General features: G+C 44.4%; 1 protein-coding gene across 1 annotated transcript; it reads right to left on the reverse strand.

The window, feature by feature from the left end:
• Positions 1 to 331: 331 nt before the first annotated feature.
• LOC114002581 (myosin-1B-like) lies at positions 332 to 17,724 on the reverse strand. The gene is made up of 38 exons (XM_027748628.2): positions 17,521 to 17,724; positions 17,290 to 17,433; positions 17,042 to 17,198; positions 15,106 to 15,133; positions 14,893 to 15,007; positions 14,718 to 14,810; positions 14,556 to 14,619; positions 14,374 to 14,472; positions 14,170 to 14,273; positions 13,947 to 14,085; positions 13,475 to 13,593; positions 13,237 to 13,386; positions 12,465 to 12,635; positions 11,923 to 12,229; positions 11,196 to 11,278; positions 9,874 to 9,961; positions 9,661 to 9,778; positions 8,845 to 8,968; positions 8,623 to 8,759; positions 8,266 to 8,521; positions 7,043 to 7,285; positions 6,761 to 6,937; positions 6,531 to 6,676; positions 6,353 to 6,443; positions 5,876 to 6,265; positions 5,506 to 5,632; positions 5,151 to 5,269; positions 4,653 to 4,849; positions 4,118 to 4,301; positions 3,866 to 4,031; positions 3,578 to 3,702; positions 3,001 to 3,309; positions 2,645 to 2,848; positions 1,819 to 1,944; positions 1,556 to 1,726; positions 1,363 to 1,467; positions 1,027 to 1,122; positions 332 to 523 (listed from the first exon to the last, which is right to left on the reverse strand). Exons 1-38 carry the CDS (start codon positions 17,722 to 17,724, stop codon positions 371 to 373), a joined length of 5,829 nt encoding a protein of 1,942 aa, XP_027604429.1. The 3' UTR covers positions 332 to 370.
• Positions 17,725 to 19,556: the final 1,832 nt, after the last annotated feature.

Consider the following 19,556-nt stretch of genomic DNA (forward strand, 5'->3'; position numbering starts at 1 on the left):
GTATGTTAAATGCTTCAGGAATATTTTTCCTTTTATTTTATTTTTTTTCCGAAAGTATTGATCAAAATAACTTGGAAGAATGTAGTCTTAGTCCATCAAAGAAGTGCATACTTCTCATTGCAAGAGGAATAATAAATCTATATAATCGTTACTATTTTTCATGCACTTTTAAAGTGCAGATGTAAAAATGTAATGCTCTTTGACATACTTTTAAATGTAATGAATGCTAGAATAAATAAAGCATGCACTGTTCATATGCAAAGGTCTCTACTGTATTTATTACCTACACATAAATGATAATTACAGAAGAAAGCAACACAGAGGTTTACATTTTATGCATGCCTCAGGTCACTTTTTAGCTTTGGGAACCTCATTCCTCCTCTGCTACCTTCTTATGAAACTCCCGGCTCTTCACTCGGAGCTTGTTGACCTGGGACTCTGCAATGTCAGCCCGTTCCTCGGCTTCCTCCAGCTCATGCTGGATCTTGCGGAACTTAGAGAGGTTGACATTGGAGAGCTCCTCCTGTGTGGGGAGAGGGAGTTGTGAAAACAACAGACAGCATGTGGACATTTAATATCTGAAAACTGGGCAAAGAAAAATTCAAATGCCACAGCTGGACTAGCAGAGCAGGTTCACAACCAAGACAAGAAGCTGTTCAGAGTGTTAAGTATGTCGGAAGAGAAAAGAATATTGCAATGTCAAAAAGACCGTGGCGACATTACACACAGCATGGTCTAGGCAGAGTTCATGTCAGAGTCCTCAATAGGCAGACTGGCAGCTGCCTCTGACGCCCAGAGTAGGGTGTGAAGGAAGAAACAGAGTGGGAAATGAGGCATAGAGCAAAACAGAATTGGAGAAGGATAGTTCTTCCCAAACCCAGAAAGTCTTACTCTCACATTCCGTGTTGTGTCAAAACGTCATCATGTTGCATGAAAACAGTCAAGGTTTCAAAAAGATGAACAGAAGAAAATATCAACACAGAATTTGACAAGAAGGAAGTCTGGTTTGCTCAAATTGGTACTTACAGCCTCCTCAGCCTGCCTCTTGTAGGACTTCACTTTCATTTGCAGCTTGTCCACCAGATCCTGCAGCCTGAGAACATTCTTCCGGTCTTCCTCAGACTACAGAGAACGGCAAGTAACAGAAAACCTTGTTTACATCATTCTCTAAATTTCATAAATGTGAAACAGAGGGAATAATATAGTTTATGGAACACTGCAGTCCAGAAGGACAGGTGTCAAAATCCAGTTAACTCTGTCATTGTCTGAGGTATAGAAAGAAATCCCTCTGGAAGGCAATGTTCCAACGTTTTGAGACGCTGTTCTACCAGGAAGGCAATGCAAAGAAGCCTCCAGCCTTACCTGGTAGGTGAGTTCCTTCACCCTCCTCTCGTACTTGCGCACACCCTTCACGGCTTCAGCGCTGCGCTTCTGCTCAGCATCAACCTCCCCTTCCAGCTCCCGCACCTGCAATGAGAAGCCCGTCCCTGCAGCTTCCCTGGGGGTGTCTCTCCAAGGGACGGGGTCACTCATGCACCAACACAGCCCTACTCACCCTGGCCTCCAGCTTTTGGATTTGCTTCTTGCCTCCCTTCAGGGCCAACTGCTCGGCCTCATCCAGACGGTGCTGCAGGTCCTTCACCGTCTGGTCCAGGTTCTTCTTCATCCTCTCCAGGTGGGCACTGGTGTCCTGCTCCTTCTTCAGCTCTTCTGCCATCATGGCCGCCTGAGCAGAGCAAAAGGTCAAGGCCCTTGTGTGGCTGGAGATATTTTGGGGAGAATACATCCCCATCAGCAATGAAAGGAGCCCCGACTCACATCTGTGATGGCCTTCTTGGCCTTCTCTTCAGCATTGCGGGCCTCCTGGATCGTATCCTCCATTTCGCTCTGAATCTGAGAAATGTCTGTCTCCAGCTTCTTCTTGGTGTTGATCAAGCTGGTGTTCTGTTGAAGGGCATGAACATCACAGTTTTGGTTTTTTTAGCTTGCTTGATATAGAATCATATCAAGCAATTTGCATAACTTTTCTAATATAGGTTGTGCCATCAGGTCACATTCTATTATAATGGAGCTGCTGCAGTAGCTGTCAGTATCTTAGATATGATGTGCTTCAGTATTTCATGAATGTCGTTCATAAAGTCTTTCCTAACAGTTTCTTAGGTAACAGAGAAGAAATTTAGACTGAAAAATTAAAAAAAGACATGATTTTTCCTTACCATTTTCAATCTAGTGATCATAAAACTTTGAAATGGTTCTATTGAATACTTATAACGACATTGTTAAACTTAATGACAAATGTTAGTGTATTGCTGTTGTGTTATTGGTCGGCCGATGCTTGCCTTTAAAGTCTCAAATGGAAATGTGAAAGGTGTTGAACTCAAGTAAGTAATAGAGTAAGAACATCAGATATCTCTCTGAAATTGTTACTTTTAAGGTATCTACGCTGTAGTCTACTGAAATTCATATTATATCTATGTTTGAAAAGACAGTCTTAATATTATCTGTTACCTATTACTTCTTATTTACTGTGAAATTACTTCATTTTACAAAATACTGTTACAGTTCAGCCAGTCTTCAGTGGCTGGATATCTAATTTATATGTATGGAGCAAAAGTATAAATACTATATATATTTATATACTAACCTGGCTATGTAGGAGCTGAACTCTCTCACTTGCATCGAGGAGCTCCTGCTCAGCCACTTTCCTCGACCGCTCCGTCTGCTCCAGGGCTGCCCGTAGCTCCTCAACTTCAGCCTGCAGCAGGTTTGCTCTGCGCTCCACCATGGCCACCTGCTCCTTCAGGTCCTCTTGTGCCCTGACAGCATCATCCAGGTGTATCTGGGTATCCTGGAAAGAGAGTCAAGACAGATTGTGAGGTGTGTATTTTCTATTTTCCTATTTTCTGTTTTCCCATCAATATAGAACTGACAGAATTGCACAACAGGAAAAAAATTTAGTTGTGTCAGAAACCAGTCATCGCATGTTTAATTACGTCATACCTTCAGCACTGCTTGTGCATTTCTCAGGTTCTTTTGTGCCTCGGCAGCCTGGCGGTTGGCATGGCTGAGCTGGATCTCCATTTCATTCAGGTCTCCCTCCATCTTCTTCTTCAGCCTCAGGGCTTCATTCCTGCTCCTGATCTCAGCGTCCAGGGTGCTTTGCATGGACTCCACGACACGGAGGTGGTTTCTCTTCAGCTGGTCGATCTCCTCATCTTTCTCTGCTATCTTCCTGTCAATCTCAGACTTCACCTGGTTGAGCTCCAGCTGCAGGCGCAGGATCTTCCCCTCTTCATGTTCCAGGGAAGCCTGAAAAAAGTATAAAAACCAATTAATTTAAAAAAAACCCCAATGTCAACAAGTTTACATGAAATATTATCATAAAGAATAGTGTACAACAAGAGGTCTGAGACTGCAGGAAAGGAAAAGTATACCCGTAGATCCAAAGATTTTAATGGTGTGCAAAATCTCTGCTTCCTGTGCCAGGAGTTAATTCTCAGTGTATATAATTTCATAAATGTCACCTAAAGTCACCTAACTGTGTTGTAACTAAACAATTAACAACAGAAGACTGTACCTCAGCTTCCTCTAGGGAGGCTTGCAGTTCAGATTTCTCCTGCTCAACTTGCTTCTTGACTTTCTCCAGCTCATGAATTGCCTTTCCTCCCTCCGCAATCTGCTCCGTGAGGTCGGAAATCTCCTCTGTGGGAACAAAGAAAAAAGGCTTGCTCAGGCCCAGAGCAGAATGGGAAGGGCCCTGTGCCACCAGGGTGACAGGCATCTTTGCAGAGCTGCAGGCACGGACCCCGCAGCAATGCTCAGCTGGTGAGAAAGCCCATCCCGGAGCAGAGGGCCAGGGACTTACGCTGCAAGTTCTTGTTCTCCCGCTTCATTGTTTCCAGGTGGTCCAAGGACTCCTCATAGGCATTCTTCATCTTAAACAGCTCCGTGCTGAGGGAGCGAGACTCCTTCTGGGAGGCCTCCAGCTCAGCCTGCGTTTCCTCATACTTCTGCTTCCATTCTGCCAGGATCTGAAGAGAAACGGGGCGTGAGTAGGGATGTGGCCATCCCGGGGGGAGGCTCTGCCCAGGAGTCCCAGGGCTGGAGCCCAAAAGACCTTGTCAAAGTTCTTCTGCTTCTTGTCCAGAGCAGCGCAGGCAGCATTGGATCGCTCCACATCAATCATCAGGTCCTCCACTTCATTCTGCAGCCTCTGCTTTGTCTTTTCCAGGGAGGCACATTTGGCATTGACAGCTTCGACGTGTTCCTCTGCATCCTGCAGGCGCTGTGCCAGCTTCTTCCTGGGAGGAGATGAGCACAGTGGCAGCTTAGAGCTTAGAAGGGAGTCAGTTCTGCACTGCCATGAGAGGGCAGTTGGCCACTTTGGGGGGTTTGAGCTGAGCACTTTTCACAGATCCTAAAGGATCTGTCCTTTCTGGGTGCATTAGGCCTGTCTTTGCACTTCTAGCCCTAAAGCCTATGCTTTCCCTTCCAATATACACTTTTTTCCTCCTACCCTCTATCTGCTTTGCACACAAAGACAGTATATCCCTGCCTTCATCCCAGCCCTGTCTCAGCCCACTCAGAGACTCCCATTTCCCTTGACCGCTCTCAGTCTTCTGCAGTCATTTCTCATCCCACTCCCCACGTACTTGGCCTCCTCGAGCTCCTCCGTGCGCTGAATCGCGTCCGTCTCGTATTTGGTTCTCCACTGGGCCACTTCGCTGTTGGCCTTGGACAGGGCGCGCTGCAGCTCCCCCTTGGCTTCCTGCTCCTCCTCATATTGTTCCCGGAGCAAGTCACAGTCGTGGCGAGCGGACTGCAGGGCGTGGGCCAGGGCGTTCTTGGCCTGCAGCAACAAGAGTATTGAGTCACGGACCAGAAATATCCTGGGAAATCGGACTGAGTATTAATTGGACACTGTATTATTCTTCCGTGCAAAATGACAATGGGGAAAGAAGCTGGGACTGACAAAGAGAATAATGGATAAATTCTAGGGAGAAGCTAACATGAGAAGAGAAGCACTAAATTACCTAAACGTTTTTTTTCCCTGTCTCATCATGATAGCTCAGTAGTCCCATAAGTATCTGAACTGCCTCTTAGAGAGGAGGGATCTGATGGACAGAACAAAGTATGGAAAGCCCTCTCACCTTTATCTCTTCCTCTAGGTGTCTCTTGAGTTCCTCAATCTGTTGGGTGAAAGCCTGTTTGCCTCTTGACAGCTGAGAAACCAGAGCATCCTTCTCCTCCACCTGGCGTGAATATTCACCTGGGAAAGGTTGCGGATGCACAAAACTTTTATTGCCATTGATGACGCTACTGTGGACATTTGGGGCTGTAAAACCAAACTGATAGCAGTCCTTGCTGAAACTTATGATCCCATTTCAAGCATTTCTTATTAGAGGGGAGACAAAGAATGTTGGAAAGAACATGTGACCAGAAGAGTAATTTTTGCAATAACTCTCTGAGATTACTGATCTGCAAATGTAGATGTGTGTTTCTCACCTGCTTCTGTCTGCAGACGAGCTCTTTGAGCATTGAGGTCATTGATCATGCGCTGATGCTCTTCTTCCTTTGTCTTAATCTCACTCAGCTGGTCTTCCAGGGTGCGGCACATCTTCTCCAGGTTTGCCTGTGGAGGTCACAGAGAATGAAAGAAGATTAGGATCTAGACGCCTTCTTCTTCGGAAGAGCAGGACTCTAAGCAGAAAAACATGAACAGACTTGCAAGCTCTGGACTGTTCCTTGGTGTTAGAAGGTAAGAAACACAGCTCCATAGAGAGACAGGGAGTTAGATGGTAACCAGGCCATAATTTGAAAAGACGTATTTCAATGGAATTAATTTCCAAGTGGTTTTCAGTCTATTTTTCCATACCTTGGCTTTGGAGACAGACTCCATGTTACTGGCCAAGTCATCAATCTCCATCTTGAGCTCGCTCTTCTCCTTCTCCAGCTTCTGCTTGACGCGCTGCAGGTTGTCGATCTGCTCCCCCAGCTCAGCTGTGCTGTCCGCGTGCTTCTTGCGCAGGGCGGCAGCCGTGGCTTCGTGCTGCAGCGTGGCCTCTTCGAGGTCCCGGCGCATCTTCTGGAATTCTGCCTCCCGCTTCTTGTTCATCTCCACCTGAGCTGCCGTCGCCCCTCCTGCTTCTTCCAGGCGCTCGCTGATCTCCTCCAGCTCCCTGGACAGGTCAGCCCGATGCTTCTCTGCTTTAGCGCGAGAGGTTCGCTCGGCCTCGATTTCCTCCTCCAGTTCCTCAATACGGGCCTGGAGAACACGAGGGACCCTTCACACCCGTGCCCTCCTCCTCCCTGAGCCGAGCCTGGGGCAGGCAGGGGAAGGGCAGACGCTTGCCTGCAGCTCCTTGATCTTCTTCTGTAGTTGCATGCCCAGGGCTTGTTCATCCTCGGTTTTGCTCTGGATCTGGCTGATTTCAAAGTCTTTCCTTTGGGCAAAGCAAAGTGGGTTACAGCTCAAAGGAAGAAGACAAGAGCTGCAGCCCAGCACTGAGGTGCCCCAGGGCCACACTCACTTCTTCAGTTTCTCATCCAGCTGCTGCTTATCATTCTCCAGATCCATGATGCTGTCCTGGGCCAGCTTCAGGTCTCCTTCCAGTTTCCTCTTGGCTCTCTCCAGGTCCATGCGCAGTTTCTTCTCTTGCTCCAGGGACCCTTCCAGCTACACAGAACAAGGCCGTCAGTGCTCCACCAGCCAGCTCAAACTCCATACCTGTCTGTTCCTGCTGTGTGTCCGTGGGCTTACATCGTCCACTTGCTGCTCCAGCTTGGTCTTGGCTTTGGTCAGTGTATTGACTTTGTCCTCCTCTGCCTGCAGGTCATCCAGGGTCTGCTGATGGGCCTCTTGGAGGGCTTTCTTCTCTTTTGTCAGCTTGGCGATGGTCTCGTCCAGGGCTGCCATCTCCTCTGTGAGGTTTTTCACCTTTAGGAAGAAGGGAGCAAGTGTAAATCGAGGACGTAGATACAGAAGTCCTGGAAGAGCACGGGGCTCTTTTCTGGAGCGTGGGTGAGATTTTCTGCCTCATACCTTGTTTTCAGTGGCGTGCTTTTCCTTCTCCACCTTGGCCAGTGTTAGCTCAAGGTCATCAATGTCTTTCTTCAGCTCTGAACATTCATCCTCCAGTTTTCTCTTCTTGGCTGTCAGCTCAGCATTGATTTCCTCCTCATCCTCAGCCCTTTCAGTCACCTCTTTAATTTTGGCTTCCAGCTGGATTTTGGTTTTGATGAGCTGGTCACACCTTTCCTCAGCATCAGCCAAAGCATCAGCTTCCTATTAGGGAAACATAGTTTCATTCGCTAGTCTCAGGTATTTGCAGCTTGGTGTGTCCAGCAGAGGAAAAGAAATATGGAATTACTCTTTTTTTACACAGTATCAGAGTACGTTTTTATTCTGATTATTTTTTTTGCTTTCATTAATTATTCTCTCTTGCTGTTGTTAAAGATAAGATGATAGTATCCAGTATTACTTTTTCCTAAGGGATTTGATTACTTTCTCTGGAAATTAAGAGCTGAGTATAATTGTGTACTGATTTGGGGGTTGTTTTTTTTTTATCTCCCTAAAATCCTTCTTTGGCAATACTGACTTTGAATAATTTTTTTGTGCCAGATATATTGTCTAGATGCAATTCATTGTTTCAATTTGAACCTGACTTTTTTTTGAATCTGTGAAGACACAAGAATAATGTTTACATATTGCCCAATCTTTTGATGACAGAATCACAGAATGAGCCGAATTGGAAGGGACCCACAAGGACCATCAAGTGCAACCTCTAGCCGTGCACAGGACCATCCCCAAGAGTCACAGCATTTGATCTTCCAATGGAAATTGGAGGCACACATAGGCCTGCCAGAATGCCGGGGGGAGTTTTGTGTCTTGCTGGAATAGTGGTTGCAGAAAGACAGGTGACATTACATGTATCATAAGAAATGACATAAAGCATATTTGGGCAACTGATTGAAACCAAAGTTGTCAGAGAATTGCTCTACAGACTCTGTTAACTGTATATACTAAATCTCCAGTGATTACAGTTGGACCTTATATTGTGAGCTTTTATGGAGAAACAGACTTATGGGCTTACCATGCTTCAAAAGTCCTTCCCAAGCTGGAACATCATATTATAATGTTGACACTGAGTGGTCTGAATTTTACCTTTAGTGATTCATATTAAAATATTTTCTAAGAAAATTTATTGTGTAGCATGAGAGTTATGTACTGTGAGAATACCTGGAAGAAACACAAATAATACTTACAGATTGCACTTGGAGCTGCAGATCATTTTTTTCTTGCATTAGAGAAGCCATTTTCTCCTCCAGCTCCTTCCGCTTTGCCTCAGACTTTGCAAGCTCTTCCTTGGTTTTCTCAAACTCTCCCTTCATGTTGGCCATCTCCTTCTCAGACTCTGCACTCTTCAGCAAGGGCTTGATCTTGAAGAACAGCTTCATCCAGGGCCAGTGTTTGACATTCATGAAGGAACGAACGTTGTACTGGATGCAGAAGATGGACTCTCTGGAGCATAATTCACATGTACAATGAATATTTTCAGTCTGGAAAGTGTCAACACTTTCCCTCAAGCACAGTGAGTTTAACTGAAGACGAGGAATGCGTACCTTCTCTCCACCATTCTCCGGTACTCCACCCTCATCAGGTAACCCCTGCACACGGCCTGTGTGCGGGTGATGAGCTGTGCCAGCTTCTCATCCCTCATCTCCTCCAGGAGCCCCAGCAGCCCAGCTTTGAAGAACACCTTAGAGAGGGAATGTTGCAGCACATCACTGTCGGGCCGGGCAAAGCACAGGCACAGAGTGAGTGAGGGAATGGGGGGTTTGTACCTTTGTGTGTCCAAATTTGTACTGGGTGTGGTCCACATCGATTGAGCCAAGGAGCTTCTCGGAAGCCTTCTTGCTGTCGATGAACTGTCCCTCTGGGATGGCACTGGCATTAAGCACCTTGTATCTGTGGAATTAGAGGTAATGTGAAAGAAGGCAATGTCAAGTCATAAGGTTATAATGTTTATTGAAACCAACATCAGTGTTGCAGCAGAATCAGACTGAGGAAGTTGGAATTTCTTCCCTTGTTTAGAGATACCCTTATCATGAGGGTAACAAAATCAAGGAAACTTTTCCGGTCACAGATGAAAAGAGGACGCCGATCTCCAGTCACTTCCATCCATATCTTTTTTACTTAAACTATGCTGTAGAAAATTGCTGCAGAGGAACATTGTCACTATGTGTATAGGCGGAAAGCCTTGTCCCCTGAAACTTGCAGCTGATACAATGACCAAAGAACTCTGAGAGTGTTTCTAATTTTTACCTGAGAACATATTGAAACCACATCCCAACCTGCTGGTTTTAATCTTGTAATCAGTGACTTGTGTCGCTCTACTGTGCTTCCGTACTCAGAGACCCTGGCAAAGCTCAGTTGCGTGACGGACAGTGGTCGGTGAGGACACCTGACACTCTTAATTTCTCAACAATTTCTCTTTTGCTAACCATGCATGTTGCCTTTGGTTATGCATTCCAACTTCTCCCTTTCTTTCGGTTGTAATTGGAAGGAGTTTGCATTAAAAAATATCCAGAAGTGTTAAAATATTTAAGACGTAAAACTTCTTCAACAAAGATAGATCGGGAAGCAGAAAGGAGACTGACCTCTGTTTGAAGTCAGCATAGAGGATTCTGCTCGGGAATCCTTTTCTGCAAATCCTGATCCCTTCTAACACGCCGTTACAGCGCAGCTGGTGCAGCACCAGCTCGTGCTCCATGGCACCTGAGCAAATAAGAAAACCATTTGATACTTCATGATAAAGCATAGAGAATAATGGCTTTATCAGACTATTTCTTCTCTGAACTTGGGGTTCTTACCAGGTGTTTTAGATTCATTGGGGATGATACAGCGCACAAAATGGGGGTGAGTGCTCCGCAGATTGGTCATCAGCTTGTTCAGGTTTTCCTGTGGGTTTATGAGCAAAGATTTTTCATTTAGAAATGATACTTCTTTAGTTATACTTCCAGATGTGAGTAAAGTCTTGGAAGGTGTTAATGGGTTTGTAATTCCCAACTAAAGCCATCTGAATTTTTCTTCTGCCTTTCACTCTTGAGCATGAGAGAAAGTCGTGTTTTTATGAGACAGAGGGATACATGCACTGAGACAGGACATCTATGGAGAATGGTGACTTGTTGTTCATAGCAAAAAGCATAATTTTGAGTAAAAGATGATTCTTTGTAATCTCCAGATCCTTACTCTGTGGAAGACACTATTGATGTGATCAGAAAAAAACAAAAAGAGAAGAGGGACAAGGACCGTGTTTGCAGAGAAGGCTGGGAAAGGGAAGCTTAACGGCCTTAGATGCTACTTGTGAAGATACATTTGACAAAGATTGAGCAGGACATGACAGGAAAGATTCCCTGTTCAGTGAGAATGGGGGTCAGAAATCGTAGAACAAAGGTATGAGTGGCAGGCCTTGCAGCACCCCTTTGTAGAAGTGCTTTTAAAAGCAAATCCAGGAACTATGTCTGACTTTAGCTATCAGTTTTACTAACTAGGTCCTAGCACATCTCAGTTTAGCCCTGGTTTGGAGCAAGGGCAAAGCTGTTCAGGCAAACACCTCTTTCACAGTGTGACAAACTGTTCAGGGTGCCACATACTAGTTACATATCACAAGTGCAGAAACAAGAGTATTTCAGTCTACCTTAAGCTCTACCCATTGGTAGAAAGGTAATTGGCTTTGGCATTTCTCTATTGCCTTGTCTTCATATGTAGAATCGTGTGAAAGCAATGTGTTAGGTATTATGTCATATATTATCATGTGCAAATGCACATACATTTGCATGTGCGATCAAGACTTAAGATTCCCTGAGGCAGGTACCCAGATCGACCATTGTCCTCATATGGCAAAGGGAGAGGATGAAGAGCTTGATCCTGCCAACGAGTGTACTTGTAAATAAATAAAACTGTAGCCTGAATTAAGTACTTTTTCCAGCAATTGAAGAAAAGCAAGATCAAGATGTATCTTCCTCAGCTGGCCTCAGCTGACTTCCTGTCAGCTCTTTTATGAATAACCAGAGATGTTCTTGATGCAAAAAAATTTTAGCAGGTGCAGTGCAATGGCTTTGTTGCCAAAAAACCAAAACCAACCAAACAAAAAAACTCAGGAAAAAGTAGAGAGAATGACTTTTGTACTCACCCTGAACAGAGCTGACACTGTCTGGAAAGAAGAACCCTTCTTCTTGCCTCCCTTCTTGCCACCACCACCACCACCACTAGCCTCTGAAGAACACCAAAAAAAAAAGATGATTTTACAACTTTTATAGAACAAGTTTGTTCATATATACCAGTCATGATAAAAATGGAACCTAGAAAGCAATAGAGTCAACACTCAATCTGAAGGAACACAGGACCAAAGGTATGTGATAATCCAAGGGACTATAATGGCTGAGTGGAAGGCCTGAAATACATTGGATCTTTTTCTTTATTAATAAATTCAAGCAAGGGGAGGCTCTGCACAACGTGCAGTTTCTTTAGAACACTAACTGATATTCATGGCTCTGGTCATCCTGGCCAGTCTTCACGAACAAAGATTTGGGAAAGGTCATTACCCTTCGAGCCTGCGCAGTGGATTTTTTTAGGTGAGACACAGTGTGCGCTGAACTGAGCCCACCCTTTAATCCTAAGGTTCATCTGCCGGGGCTGAGCGAGCTCGGATGGTGGCAGCGAGGTCCTCAGGACATAGGTTTGTTTAGAGTGACCTTCTCTTAGATGGATGGCTTTACAGGGCTGACGAGCTCCATCTGCCCGGAGGAGTTCCCTGACCGGGAGAGTGCCGCGTCCTAACCACTAGACCACCAGGGGGCCCCTATGGCTCTGGTAGAGTCATTAAATAAATATGAAAATATGAATTTCGGAGAACTGACCTGCCTCTCCTCCAGCAGAGGCAAAGAGTAGGGCTAGGGTCTTCAGGGATGATTTCTGATACAACCCCACCACCGTTTCATTCAGAGGGTCCTTGTTCTTGTCAAGCCACCCAGTGATGTTGTAGTCCACTGTGCCAGCGTAGTGCACCAGGGAGAAGTGGGCCTCAGCCTTGCCTTTGCCAGGCTTGGGCTTCTGGAAGTTGTTGGACTTGCCCAGGTGCTGGTCATAGAGCTTGTTCTTGAAAGAGGTGTCAGTTGCCTTGGGGAACATGCACTCCTCTTCCAGGATGGAGAAGATGCCCATGGGCTGGAAGAAGCACAAGGAAGAAGGAAGATGTGAAAAGGCAGAAAGACTGACAGATGAAATAAATTCCTGAGTGGGACAATGTTACTGCTCTCAGGGATTGTTCTTCCACTCATCAAATTGTAAAATAATCTAAACTTATGTGTTTGCAGTATTTACCCTTTCCATCTACATCTATAAATATTGATAAAATTAATGCATTTCTGAAAATACTTCACATTGTGAATTACGGAAATACCTTCTCAATGAGCTCAATACAGGCAGCCAGGTCCATCCCAAAGTCAATAAACTCCCATTCAATTCCCTCCTTCTTGTACTCCTCCTGCTCTAGCACGAACATGTGATGGTTGAAGAACTGTTGCAGTTTTTCATTGGTGAAGTTGATGCACAGCTGCTCCAGGCTGTTGAACTGCACAGTTACAAATAGAGATTACTATTAATGTAAATAGAGTAATAAAGAACAGTGCTGGCTTTTTGTACCAAACACAAGAGGATCTGCCCGTGTTCCTTCTTTACTCATCCAGGAGTTTGGAACTTCTGCTAGTGTGTCTCTTTGCTCAAGCTAAACTTTCTCCATATATTTATGACCCTAGAAGTTTAGGTCATCTCAATGATTAAAATTTATGAGTTTTGATATCTACTGGACTGAGTTAATTCAGTTACAGGGTCGTCCACAGCACAACAGTGTATCCAACATTTTCAAATGCTGATATCAAAGCACGTCCTGAGCCTTCTAAGCACAATTTTTTTCTGTGGAACTAAGTGTCTCATTATTAGGTACCAAATGCCATCTTAGTCTACTGCTTGTAATAGGTTGAAAAATTGCCCTTAGAGATTTCCACTGGCGTATGTGCAACACAAAAATCTATTCCCAATTAAAAACCTGTTGGAATCATGATGCTTTAGATAGAATATGAAAGGATCAAACCATTTATGAAAAAAAAAGGTAAGTACTTCAGCACATAATAGAGTTACTTCAAAAATCACAGTGATAAACCCCTATTCCTTACGTCAAAGATCTCGAAGCCAGCAATGTCCAGCACACCAATGAAGTACTGCCTGGGCTGCTTCGTGTCCAGCTGTTGGTTGATGCGAACAACCATCCACAGGAACATCTTCTCAAACACAGCCTTTGCCAGGGCACCCACTGAATTGTACACCTAAATGTAAAACAGAAGGCTTGTAGGCTTCATGCAGCATAGAAGAGAAAGTCTAGAGGATTTGTCAACAGAACGGGGGTTTTGTTACCTGCTGGACAGTTTGGCCCTTGGTCACATATTCATTCCCCACCTTGACTCGGGGGTAGCAGAGGGCCTTGAGCAGGTCTGCTGAATTCAGACCCATCAGGTAGGCAGCCTTGTCAGCAACTAAAGCCCCAAAAGTCAATTGTTAGTGTAAAAGTAGACCTTAGTGTTTCTTAAAAAAATTATCAAAAGGAAATTCGAGTAAATATCAAATTATTAGTAAAGATAAAAAACATATTAATGGAAACATTCTTTAGTAGTCACTGGACTTAATATTTTGCAATGGTCAAAATAATCTGCAGCTTCCACTGAGTTGTGTTCCTCCAGAGAACAGTGTGTCTGGTTAGGACACACTTCTACTCTACAGTACTGGCACTGAGGAAAGGCTGAGTCAAGGATTCTGACCCTGAATTGCTGCCTGTATTTTTCATGAGTGTTTGGTGTCTACAGTGCTTTGGTATATGTTGCGCTGGTACCTTCAGTGCCATCAGGCTCTGCCTGCTCCTCACGCTGCTTCTGCTTGAACTTCAGGTTCCCGTAGTGCATGACGGCCCCTGTCAGCTTGTAGATGGCTGTTTTCTCGTCAGGAGTGAAGCCCAGGATGTCAATGGCACTCTGAAAAAAGTGTCACTAGAGTAAGTACGCCAGCTGTTAAAGGTCAGAGAAATAAAAGTTCACCTAGAAAACTTCTGAACTTACATCCGTGGCCATCAGCTCTTCCTGGTCGTTAATGCTGGGAACAGTGATCTCACCTTGACTCACGTACTGATAGTCATATGGGTTGGTGGTGATCAGTAACATCTCTGAAAATAGGGACAGAACAGACACGGGTCAAATGCAATTGGCACATAAAGGAGTTAAATGCAGTGACCTTTGCCTGGAAGAGTTAGTGATCTTTCCTACCAATCAGCTCTGGCTTCTTGTTGGACATGATCTGATAAAAGATGTGGTAGCTTCTTTCTGCCTTGAGCTGGAAAGTGACTCTGGACTTCTCCAGCAGATCTGGCAAGGATGGCAGGACAGAGTTAAGCACAAGAACTGAGGAAGGCTGGAAGGAAGGGGATCAGGCCAGGAGGGGCTCTTACATGTTTCAATGTCAGCAGAAGCCAGTTTGCCTGTGGCACCAAAGTGGATTCTGATGAATTTACCCTGAAAGCAGCAGAAAAGTCAATCGAGATCTATTTTACCAATCCCGACTGCAAGAATATTTGAGTCGATCTCAACTGTTGTCCCAGGTAACAACTCACAAAGCGCGAGGAGTTGTCGTTCCTCACGGTCTTGGCGTTTCCAAAGGCCTCCAGCAGTGGGTTGGCACTGATGATTTGATCCTCAAGTGTCCCCTAAAATGGAAATCTTCTTGTCATGATTTAGCTCCTAAATAAATTTGATAGTTTCAGGTTCCTACTCCTGCAGGGACCTCACCTGCATTTTGCCTGATGTCTGCTCCTCCTTCTTCTTGTCCCCGCTGGCTGCAATTGTTGCAAAGTACTGGATGACACGCTTTGTGTTCACAGTCTTCCCGGCACCGGATTCTCCGCTGTCAGAGCAAGGAGAGAAGCAGAGAGCGTGTGGTCAGGCAGGAGGGGCCCTGGCCCTGGGCAGCCCCTCAGGGACCCGAGCAGGGGGTGTACGTACGTGATCAGGATGGACTGGTTCTCCCGATCTGGGGAAGAGGCAGAAAAAATAGGCTTTATAAGCAAAGAACACAAAAATACTGAAAATTACAATGATAAGAAAAAAGAAGTTGCTTTTTTTATTTATTTATTTACTCCTAGGGAGATTTTTTTCAATTTCAATTCCTTGCAAAGTTATTTGCACCACTGTCTTACCTGTGAACATATACTCAGTGTTCATGATCTGAAATTAGAGAGGTATGGATTTGATGGGTGAACTGTTACATGGATAAGGAGTTGGCTGGAAGGCTGCATCCAGAGGGTTACGGTCAAGAGTTCCATGTCCAAAACTTTAATGAGTGATGTCCTCCAAGGATTTGCACTGGGACCAATATTGTTTAATACCTGCATACATAGTGGGACTGAGCACACCCTCAGCAAATTTGCAGACCACACCAAGTTGAGTGGTTTAGTTTATAAACCTGTGGTAAAGGATACCATCCAGGTGGACCTTGCCAGGATTGCGAAGGTGGCCCATGTAAACATCATGAAGTTCAACAAGGCCAAATGCAAGGTGATGCACCGAGGTTGGAGCAGTCTCCAATATCAGCCTAGACTGAGGGGTAACTGGCTTGAGAGCAACCTGACAAAGAAGGTTTGGGGGTACTGAAGGATGAAAAATTGGACATGAACTGGCAATGGGCACTTGGAGTCAGAAAGCCAATCCGATCCTGGGCTGCATGAAAAGAAATGTGGCCAACAGGGCAAGGTAGGTGATTCTACCCCTCTCCTCTACTCTTGTGAGATGCCTCGTAGAATAATCTGTCCAGATCTGGGGTTGCCAGTGCAGTACAGACACAGACCTGTTAGGGTGGGTCCAGAGGACACTATGAAAATGATCTGTGATCTGGAACATCTCTCTTATGGAGGCAGGCTGAGAGAGTTGGGATTGTTCAGCCTGGGTAGAGAAGGCTCCAGGGATGTCTTATTGCAGCCTTTCAGTCCTTAAAGAGGGCTTATAAGAAAGACAACAACTTTTTACCAAAGTTGTAGTGACAGAACAAGGGGTAACAGTTTTATAGACTCAAAGAGAGTAGATTTTATGATGATGGATGTGAACCGCAGTAACAGGTTGCCCAAAGATGTTGGCAATATCCTATCATTGGAAGTGCTCCAGGACATGGTGGACAGAGCTTTGAGCAATGTAATCTAGTGGAAGATGTCTCTACAAATGTCATAGGGAAGGACTATGTGATTTTTAAAGATCCCTTCCAGCACAGACCATTCTGTAATTCTATAATGCTGTTCCATGGACATTGAAGACCCTTGAAGAGCCACATGTTACTTCTCTGTACCACTCTATGGTCTTTTTTTCCCCTGCATACAGTAAATTGTTTTAATTTTCTGCTGCACAGACTGGTTTTAGAGCAGTAGAGAAGGGGAGAGTAAGGACCCATGACAAAGGAATCCTGATGATGGGTAATACTTCTGAACTCAATAGCACAGAGAAAGAAATGAAAAGGTGGAAACAATACATAACCTTATTTCATTTTTCATTACGTGGTTTTGTCAAGACAAATCTGAACAGTTCAATTATTGATGTTTCCTGTGGCCCTTCGATGAATTAGATCATTGGACAGAATTTTCACATATTTCTATGTATATGGATTTCATATCCTGTTCACTTTCACTGCTTCATTACAGACCTAATTATATTCCTTGCTCCACCTAGTCCATTGTTTGTCTTATTGTTTTTCCTGACACAGTATCAGGGGTACTGTACATCCCTTTTAGAAATACTGATGTGAAAAAAATCCTGTTTAAATTAGAAGTTAATAATGCCATGGCTGAAATAAACCTTAATGACCTACTTAGATATTATCATCAGATTTATCAGGGAAACTCTGTGAACACTTTTAGAATGTCTTTTTGATGAAATCACCCTGAGAGCCACTCACCAGTCAGCATGAACTGATAGGCGTTGTCAGAGATGGAGAAGATGTGTGGAGGGGCCTCCTGGCGCTTCTTGCCTCGGTAGGCCAACACCACCTCCGGGTTGTACACGGGCAGCCACTTGTAGGGGTTGACAGTGACGCAGAAGAGACCCGAGTAGGTCTGCGAGGAAGGGACACAGCACGTTGGCTTCCCCTGGGCCTGGCAGAGCAGTTCCTCCCGCTGCCCAAAGGAAGCTGCTGCTGCCACTTACGTAGATCATCCAGGCTGCGTAACGCTCTTTGAGGTTGTACAACACAGCGGGTTCGTGGAGGTGGGTCATCATGGCCATGTCCTCAATTTTGTCGTACTTGGGAGGGTTCATGGAGAAGATTTGATCTTCCTTCACGGTCAGGGTCTGTCAGAGGGCAGGAAGGGACAAGCATGTCAGCTCAGAGCCAGAGTGGGAATGAAATGCTGTTTGTAAATCTTACATGTTACCCACCTCTCCCTTTTCAGTCTTGACAGTGACCTTCCCTGATTCCCTGCTTTGGATTGTGCTTTTCACATAGGATTCTTTTGCATGTACCACAAAGACGGATGACTTGGCATCGAAAGGCTTGTTCTGGGCCTCGATTCTCTCCTTCTCTGACTTCCGGAGGTAAGGAGCCGCCTCCCCAAAGATGGCCATCTCGGCGTCTGTCGACATGGCTGTGGTTTATGACATGCAGCAAGGCACTGCGCTGGAGTGGAGGCAGAGTGCTGAAGGAAGGAAGAAAGTCCTTTGTACCAGAGACCTGAGTCTTGGTAGTTTTCTGCTCTGCCTATTCTTACAGTCTGCCTCTCTGTCCTACCTGCTTTTCACCCTAGATGTCTTTTAATTTACTTAGGTCTTAAAGAAGAAAGATTTCTTTGATTAAGGTTAAATTTTTTCTCTCTTATTGCAGTTTATGTGTTCAGTTCAGATCTCGTGGTGTTTCAGTAAGCTATACAGAAAAGTTGGTCTTGATGGCAGAGTCAAGACTATTCAAAGATGCAGCAGAGATACCAAGCAGAAGCAGAAGAAATACCAAGAGAAGTCATCTTATCGAAATTATGAAAGCCCACTTGTATTGTTTCTGTCTTGCCCATTTTAGACCATGTAATTTTTATCAACTATAGAGATGGAGCAACATAAGGAAGAAGATGTGGAGTAAGCAGAAGCAGAGTTATGAGTTGTCCATGCAAACGTTTTTCCTCAGTTATAAATCAGACTTTGTCTCCTCCAATTGTTCTGCCTTTTTCAGTTCAAGCTAATCTTTTAAGATTAACTTGTACCAAAAGAGGAAAATAAAAAAAAATTAATAAAAAAACATTCAGAGGGATTTGACAAAATCTTAACTTAAAATGTGCTGGTCTTTCACCTTCTCTTTCCTGGATTTTGTTTGCATTCAGTCTGCTTTTAAGAGTTCTGTGCGTAAGAGGTCAGTTATTTCCCAGCAGATACCAAACAAATGTGTCCAACCCAGTTATGAAAGGAAATTTGCTCTTTTAGACAGCACAGGTTAGGTAGAATTGCACTGCATTAGTGTGCATAGATGTAAAGGGGTATGGAAAGTGGCCTTACAGGTGCATAAAAAAAGCCTACTTGGAGTCTATTCCTATAGAGCAGGTAAATCAGTCTTACCTCTTGTGACACCAGCTGACTCTCAGGCTGGAAGATGGTCAATACTGAAAAAGAGAAATGCAACTTGCCTCTTATCTTTGCACAGACTCCAAAGGATAAGTCATAGGGGAAAAATATGCTGGTGACTTGAATGCAGAATCAAAATGTCTATTGATACAGACAGTTCTTTAAGGAAAGCAGTTCTACAAGCAGTAGGAATGCAGTGAGATTCTGCCAGCACCCAGTCCTCCATACTCTTACCTTTAATCTTTCCACAGAGACAGAACAGACTTGTCCTATGAGCACTTTTATAGGTTCTGGTTTGCTCATTCAACTCCCTCCTCCTCTTTCGTAGGTCAAAAAATTTTTGGCAAAGCATTGTTTGGCAAAGTAGACTGAGTGCATGATTCCCATTCGGGCTCGTGGATATATTTAGAAATATCTGAAGTGTTCCTAGCTATGTGAATAAAAGTCCTATAAATATTTTGACTTGGAATCTGGAAGGAAGAAATGCTGTCCAGCAAATAGAACAGTAGGACTGGGTCTTGGAATTGTTGGCTTCTCTTCTTCTTACTATGAATTCCTGTTTGACATATAAGATTTGTGTGTCTCAGGACTCAGCAGCAGTGAGAAGGATTATTATTACAAGAGCTTTGGAGAGATTCTCTTCAGAAATATTCTGGAAAGAAGGAATAGGAACAATCCAGTATGGTCTAATTCTAATACTGGACAACCATATCATGCTTGTGTTACTGCATCTATTTACAGCTCCTTAGTTTTTTGCTGGGTACTTTCAAAAGATCAGATTATCCCCCTTGCTTCATACATTTATTTACATCGTTTACATTCTTCTGAAGTATTGCCTATTGGCTCTGATTTGAAATTCAATTTTAAAG

Source organism: Pipra filicauda, unplaced genomic scaffold, assembly GCF_003945595.2.
Source record: "Pipra filicauda isolate LSUMZ 115617 unplaced genomic scaffold, ASM394559v2 scaffold401_size638136_pilon, whole genome shotgun sequence".
Classification (NCBI taxonomy): domain Eukaryota; kingdom Metazoa; phylum Chordata; class Aves; order Passeriformes; family Pipridae; genus Pipra; species Pipra filicauda.

Coding starts and splice junctions, on each gene's coding strand:
- LOC114002581 (XM_027748628.2), bottom strand. CDS start 17,724: ATGTCGACAGACGCCGAGATGGCCATCTTTGGGGAGGCGGCTCCTTAC. Junction 14,620..14,717: donor ACGACAACTCCTCGCGCTTT/GTGAGTTGTTAC, acceptor TGCTGCTTTCAG/GGTAAATTCATCAGAATCCA. Junction 8,760..8,844: donor ACAAATTTGGACACACAAAG/GTACAAACCCCC, acceptor TCCCTCTCTAAG/GTGTTCTTCAAAGCTGGGCT.